This window comes from Colias croceus, chromosome 9, assembly GCF_905220415.1.
Source record: "Colias croceus chromosome 9, ilColCroc2.1".
Taxonomy (NCBI): domain Eukaryota; kingdom Metazoa; phylum Arthropoda; class Insecta; order Lepidoptera; family Pieridae; genus Colias; species Colias croceus.
Genome location: NC_059545.1, coordinates 6,437,647 through 6,445,559, shown reverse-complemented (window position 1 = coordinate 6,445,559; position 7,913 = coordinate 6,437,647). Strand labels below are relative to the sequence as shown.

The window sequence follows — 7,913 nt, the reverse complement described above, 5'->3', positions numbered from 1 at the left end:
ACATAACTAACGCGATTTCAGCGCTTCTTGATTTCAACCTGTGATTTCAACACAGACACACAGATAAAATCATAATAATTATTTATGTCTACAATTTTTTCAAAGGCTTCAAACGTCGGCATACGGCAACACCGTAAGATTTATATTTTATTGTCATTTGTCAAACTGGTTTAGTTTTTTCTGTGAATGTACCTGAAGTTAAGTTGGTATTACAATTTTATTTCGGAAAAATCGTAATAAACAAAATATCTGCACAATTGATTAAAAATTATTAGTGTTAGCATCATGGGTGATGGACAAAGTGAAAATCAGCCTCTGCTTAGAGATGGTAAGTTTAGAAGAGAACAATTGTTTTGACAGCTGATGATTCAACTAATTTTTATTTTTATGTTTTTAAACATTGCTGAAATGACTCCATTTATTTATTACCTTTATTGTCTCAAATCTATAAATTATGCAACTAGTTTAATTTGACATGGAATACCAAATAAAAGCGTAACAGCAAGTTACGTAGTTATTTGTATCACGCAAGGTTGTGGCATTTTGTATTGACAGAGGAGGAGAATGTCAGCACCATATCGCCGATCGGTCCGGATGAACTTCCTCCACCTTACCAGCAAGCAGGCACGCCAATGGTCACTTGCCGGGTTTGTCAAGCAATGATTGACATATCTGGTAAAAGGGAGCAGCATGTTGTAAAATGTTCTGAATGTAATGAAGCAACGGTGAGTATCAAACGTGTTATAACATATATTTTGTTATACAATAATGGGCTGAACATTACATGAGTTGTTCAACAAGTTTTTTTTAACTAAATTAAGTATGGATTATGATTTGTGTTATTGTTACAAACAAGGTGAAAGGATAGCTAAATGTGGATACTTGCTATATATACATGAATAGAATAAGGTTTTTTATTATGTTTATGACACAACTGTGTTGCTATAATTATCATAATATTCACTTATGGATAGGGTTATAAGCTTAAAATAAATAATAACTTTTCTCAACTTAGCTTATTACTGTACCATTTAAAATATGTTTTCCTTGTTTGCTCATTTTATAATTAATATCATGCACATAATTTTTTATGAATTAACAATTAATATGAATTTTTAAAATTTGATCAATATTCACTTCAGTTATTCTATACTTATATTGTAGTAACAACACATAATAACTGATTACATTGTATGTGTTAATTGCATAATACATTTGAAATACATTATTGGAAAAGAATTATGCATACTTTTCAATATGAAAGACAAACTGATTTGATTCAAATCTGTTGTATTATGTGTGTCCTTAAAACACATTACAAGTGTGTCCTTAAAACCTGAGATTGTAGAATACTGACCATAAGGATGAGTAATTGTAATTTGATACCTTACTTATCAATATTTACCACACTTGACAGGCTCAACATAATTGTATAGCATTGATGTTATAGTATTATGTTCATTGATGAGGTTTCAATTCATGCTTGTATATAATAAACTAAAAAAAAATCTTGAGATTTTCTCTACCACCTTAATATTTCATTGAATAATTATTTATTTAATAATAAATAGGTCTATTTACTATTATCTCTCTCATTCAAATATCCATTATACTTTTACTGATAAGGGACATATCCAGTGCCGGATTAGCCACGTAGCAAGAGTAGCAAATGCTACGGGCCCCGCGACTCGGGGGGGCCCCGCGGTCTAATACCTGTCTGACCGTAAAAAAATATCAATTTATAATACACGTATCGTAAAAAAAAATACACGTACCTACCTACCACGAGAAACGTTGGTATCAAAATCTACAACAATAATTTAAAATTTTACCACGTTTCTACAATTGAGCGCTGGCTACACCAAAAGTTGGTAGCACGGCAAAACTAACAGGGGAATCCCCTGATATTGTCATCGAACGAGCTAGTCGTAACAACCCAATAAAATAAAATAGGATTCTATCGACTATCAAACCTTAGATTACAACTTGGATTACAAAATAAAAGGCAGATGGAGCATGACAATCATCCATCGCCCTTGTCAAAGAAAATACGAAATCAAAAACGAATACGAACCTCCGTCAGTGCTATAGCGATTATAGTGTCATGCAATACGTCAAAAGGGGTTTGCTATTTTAGTAAAAAAAATGCTGTCTTGTGATATTAAAACGCTGTAAAATTTGTTCCCGAAAACAAACAAAAAGATAAAACATCGTTTTACAGGTTCTCTATAGATTATTTGGCTTATTTAATTTTGTATACAAATAATAATTTTACATATACGAAGGAATACAAAACTTCAACGTATGCTGCCAGTATTTTGAAAATGAATTTGCCATTTTTATGGGTATTTGTATGGGTTAAAAGATCTTCGAGGTAGTGCTGTTGGATTTTTCGATCGTGAATGTGATTATTTGTATAGTGCAATAAAGGTTCATGATCATTATAAGATAATTTTAATAAGCATAATACTTTTTTTTTGTTACTTTTATATAACGTCAGAGTCGTTTTCGCCCGCGATTTAATTCATTTGAACTCCGTGATGGATATGACAAAATTATTATTCAGGAATTATATTTATTTATTATCCAGTAAAGCAGCTGACAATGTGGATGTCGTAAGGTGTCATTGAAAATCAGTGTTAAGGTATTATGCCTCAGGTATCCTGAGTGGCTTCCTTTTTTAGCGCAAGCAACCATACATAAATTTATGTTTTCTATTACCTATTATTCATAATTTACAATGCTATTGTTGTGTGTTTGTGTGTATTGAAATAAATGGTTTCTTCCTTCTTTCTTTCTAAAAATAAAATGTCCCGTGTTCTAGACTAAAAACTACCGCTATCCGCATTCGTATATTTTGAAAATAAAAAATAATATAGGTAATCATTGTAATTTTGAAACATTTTTTTTATGTAATTTATTTAATTAAAAATTTATCGTTTATGTAACAAAAGAATTTTTACAATATTATAAAAAATTATCATATACAAATATTTATATTAAAACTATCTTTCCGCCCGCGGCTTCGCCCGCGTTTTTAAAGAAAAACCCGTTCCCGTAGGATTTCCGGGATAAAACCTATGCTATGTCCTTTCTCGGGTATCAAAATATCTCCATACCAAATTTCATGAAAATTGGTTCATTAGTTTAGGCGTGATTGAGTAACAGACAGACAGACAGAGTTACTTACACATTTATTTACACATTTATAATATTACACATTTATAATATTATAAAAATTAAACCCTGACAGCTAATTTATGTAGAACGTCACTAACACCACTACCATAATAATTCAGATGATTGCAATGTCACCTCATAAATCAAAATCGGTTCAGCGGTTTATACTGCAGGGCGGTCTTGAGAAACTATAGCAAACGAAGGGCCTCTTGACAGAATTTGCTACAGGCCCCGCGCTGGCTTAATCCGGCACTGGACATATCCACAGCCTTAATTTTGTACCTTTTACTGGTAATAATATTGAAGGTGATCTAAATATGTCTAGTTTATGGTACTTGCACTATTAGACTAACTACTACAGATTTATAGGTCCTAAGTTCAATACCTGATTCTGGTAAAAAGAGTTATTGGAATTTTTCAAATTCAATTCTATCCAACATCATGTCTTGTGTCAATCTCTATTCAATTGAACTTTTAGAAGTAATGAAACCGATTTATTTAGATTTCATTAGGTCACTGAACCCAAAATTGGGTCAGGATTAGTATTATTATCGCAAAGGTTGATGTGGTCAGTTAAAAATATATTGTTCTTTTTTGTATATATTGTTAGCCCTACAATATGATATTTATATTCATATTTGTTATTCTAAAGAAACTGTTATTTCTTTGAAAAATGTTTCACAAAAACATAATTAAAAATTGCATTTGTCTTGTCTCTAGTAGGAAATAAAAACGTATTTCTTTATTGCCACTATATCGCATCATACAAATTGCAGCCGATACGGAACGCGCCGCCCGGCAAGAAGTACGTGCGTTGCCCCTGCAACTGCTTGCTGATCTGCAAGTCGTCGTCGCAGCGCATCGCATGTCCGCGCGCGGACTGCAAGCGGATCATCAACCTCGCGCCGTCGCCCGTCACGCCGCCCGTGCCCACGCTGCCCGGCATGCGCCGCGTCATTTGCGCGCATTGCCAGGACACGTTTTTGGTGAGTTCTATTAATGTATAGAATGGGAATGACCACTGTTAGGATACGGGCCTCCTATGAGGGTATGTCTCTACATAATTATTAAGAATATTGCCATACCTCTGTCAATGGCAATATTCTTCTGTGTGTGTAAGTACTTCCTTCTTTCTTTTTTTTTTTTTGAATTTGTTACCTAAACTGTTATTTTCAAAACATTGAGTGAATGTAAATGATGCCTGTTTTTGTTGATTTCTTATTTGAAAGCTAGTACCTTTTGGTTGATCCTATTTAAATTTTGTCCAGTTCTGACCCTAACCAAACAGTCTTGCGACTCCGTTCCGCCACCCATCAGTTTTAGGGTGGCGGGTATATTGTGTATTGCATACGCGAAGTTTGTTGGTACCAATTACCAACAATGCAATCACACAGTAAAATGTTGCCACATAACAGTCCATGCGCGAGCTCTTAGGCATAATAAGGAATGTTGAAAAAATAGGCTAGAATTGTAATTTAGTCAATATTGAGCTATCGATACTAACACATCTTAAAAAACAAGGTCAATAATAAACTGGGATAGTGCAGGGCATGGAGCGACGCGACGGTCTGTACTTTGTGTTTATTGAAATGATTGAAACGTAATTATGGATGTGAATTTTTAAATGATGTTTCCAAAAACGATGAATGTTCTCAATAGAATGCTTTATAATATGTATAGTCTATACAATGTATTTTCTTCACTAGGTAGGTAGGTAGATAGGTAGGTCTCATTTGTTTTTAATGGTTGCAATGGAAGATTGCCAGTAATTGACCATAGAACTCAAATGAATTGCAATCATTTGCGTAATTATATCGGAAGTAAAATGACAGAAAAATGGTTAATCCATGAGCATTCAATGTCCGGAGTTCAAAAGGACAAAATCTTTGTATCTAAAAAAATATTAACTAATAGCACTTTGAATTTTATTTATGGTCAAACTTTCGTCGTTATAAATAGACTAGGTGGACTTTAATGGTTTCCATCTTAACCTATATATTGATCGTCGCTCAATAAAGACGCAATTTTATAGCAACATTTCTATTTATAGGTCATCGCATAACCTTTTAAAGCTATATTATTATACAAAAGAGGATGGGAAATATCGACCCGGCGTTTATAGTATAATTTTCTTTGCTTACGCTTTAAAAAATATTCTGCATATTATGTATAAAAAAGAAAAACAAAAGAGAAGGAGGTTCTCATTCGTAGATGGTTTTATATCTTTACTGTTTGCACTCAATAGATCATTTCTCTATAATGCAAAATATATAATATTTCAATTAAGTAGGTAGTTATGTGTTAATGATTTTTTTTTTTCATTTTTATTAACATTTTAAACAGATATATAAGTAAATATTGTCCTGTATGGTATGAAGCTGGTTATGTTAATCTCAGAATACATTTAACATAAGACACTAAATACATTATCGCATTATCGGTCGTAAGCTGACACTGGACAGTGAACGTAGCACGGAAAAACATTATTTTCTATATAAGTAGCTTTGTCACATTGGCTATGTGTAGAAAACCTAAAAGTTGAAGTGTGTTGAAGTACGACGGAATTAATAAATTAATTTTACGCAACAAAGAAAAAAATCTGCAAGCCACAAAATAAACATGTAACTAATATAGTTACTGCGGGTCATATACTACCAAACTAAAAGAAAGGAAACAGCATGCTTATTGAGAGTATTCTAACTAAGAAATATCTTTAAACACCTAAGTATGTGTGTCATTAAAGATAACGCGAAATGATAAAGTTACAATCACTTCCTATTTAGACCAATAATTTAGTGTATTCAAAGTCCTGTACCAAAATATGATTTATTAAAGTATTCTTTATAAGCGTTATGCATAATTAAAAATATTCTAAACCGTTATTTTTATCAAATTGTTTTTCGACTTGTCATTTCATATTCCTGCAATATGTTTGACCTTATTGTAAAATTACTAGAAGTGGTAAAGACTGAAATACCAAATCGGGAACCAGAAGGTCACAATTTTAAAATTTTATTACACCCAATAAGCGTCAATATTGTTATAATTTCAGTATCAACCACTGAAAAACGCGCCAGTGCGATGCCCACACTGCCGCAAGGTATCGTCGGTTGGAGCGCGGATGGCGATGGTCCGAGGCACGATTTTCGCGGTTCTCGCACTCATAGTTTTGGCGATAGCTCTCGGAGTCACATTCGGTACTCTTTCTGCTGCGAAAAGCCACGGAGGGGGTGTATATGTAGCATACGTAGGAGCGTTCGTTCTCGCATTACTTCTCGGCAGCCGAGCTATATATTATTTCGCGATGAAAGTAAGTATAATCGAAGGCCCCATGTAGAAGGCCCGAAGGAATAATCTGACTTGTGATAGTAAGGTTAGGATGTATACATGAATATTATCTTGATTCCATATTGCATTATTATGTTATATAAACGTATGTTTTACTATAGATAGGATCTTGAAACTATATAATGGACTGGACTGTATCTCATAATAGATACGTTGTGACATTAGAGTTTGCTAAAACAATATAAAGCATGACTCACGTAACACTAAGTTCTTGTTGTGTCGAGCCTTCATCACTGGATTCTATATAAATGAAACATTTCCAGATTGATAGGGAAAAAATATTATTTTACTGATAAGCATTAGAAATGTACTATCATGTCTGATAGTGAAAACGTATCGCAGGCTTTCCTTAACGAGACTTTGGTGTGACATGAATTTGTAATTTAGTAGTATCTCGAGAATTAACATTAGTGCTTTGACATTTTAAAAGAATTAATTTGGTAGAATTACATAGGTAAGCATTCCGTTATCGTGTGTGAAAGTTTGTTTATTTTTATGAAATTATAAAGTAACATTATTTGTAAAAATCACTATTGAGTAAACTGTACTGTACATTGGCTGTCTATGTACCTACTCGGTGAATCTTTATAAGTTCACCACTCATTAGTCATTAGACCTTCATATTATCAACGCATAAAAATGTTAAATGTGTGTAAATGCAATAACCTTTATATAGTTATGTGTTCCGAAAAATAAACATAAAAAAACCATAGATAAACATTTGTATTGTGTATATGAGAATTTGATATTATTCGAATAAATATTTGTTATTAATTGATAAAAAACGATGACGTCAAGTCCCGCTACTTGTTGACTTTTTACGATTAAAGAAATTATGATACTCGGCATTAACAGCTTTAGTTTCAAACACTAACAATGAAATATTGTATATTAGTTTAAAACAAACATATTCGGTAGTTAATGCCTATGCTGGAATTAAGCGCAGCTACTTAAACTCCGAAAAAAGAGTTCATTCATGTATTTTAACTGTATTGTATATGAAAATTGAATATAAGTATAAATTATATAAATTGATAAACATAATATATATCGTGTTAATGAAATAACGCAAAAGAATAGATACCTGAATCTTAATGTAAGGAAATGATAAAATAAAATGTCATAAGTAAATTGTTTTGTTATTTTCCAAGTACATATTATCAACTTTTCATCCCCTTGTACACATTGTTTTCTAATAAGTTATTGGAACAATGTAATAAAGATGCCATATTTGATACTCAATATTTTGAAAGGCCAGATACCATGTCCGTATTAAAGCACATAATTGAAACACAATAATCCATACTAAGATTTTGCGTTTTATCATTATCACTAGATATATATTTAAAATCAAATGTATCGCCTTAAGTCATTTAATATTATAG

General features: G+C 32.4%; 1 protein-coding gene across 1 annotated transcript; it reads left to right on the top strand.

Moving 5' to 3' along the window:
* Positions 1-162: 162 nt before the first annotated feature.
* LOC123694651 (type 1 phosphatidylinositol 4,5-bisphosphate 4-phosphatase) lies at positions 163-7,659 on the top strand. The gene is made up of 4 exons (XM_045640148.1): positions 163-328; positions 556-725; positions 3,957-4,166; positions 6,233-7,659. The coding sequence occupies exons 1-4, from the start codon at positions 286-288 to the stop codon at positions 6,515-6,517; spliced, it is 708 nt and encodes a 235-aa protein (XP_045496104.1). The 5' UTR covers positions 163-285; the 3' UTR covers positions 6,518-7,659.
* The last annotated feature ends 254 nt before the right edge of the window (positions 7,660-7,913 follow it).

Bases quoted from the DNA above. Each gene is read 5' to 3' on its own strand.
- LOC123694651 (XM_045640148.1), top strand. From the start codon at position 286: ATGGGTGATGGACAAAGTGAAAATCAGCCTCTGCTTAGAGATG. The intron at 329-555 runs GTAAGTTTAGAA...TTGTATTGACAG, and splicing joins TCAGCCTCTGCTTAGAGATG to AGGAGGAGAATGTCAGCACC. The intron at 726-3,956 runs GTGAGTATCAAA...TACAAATTGCAG, and splicing joins CTGAATGTAATGAAGCAACG to CCGATACGGAACGCGCCGCC.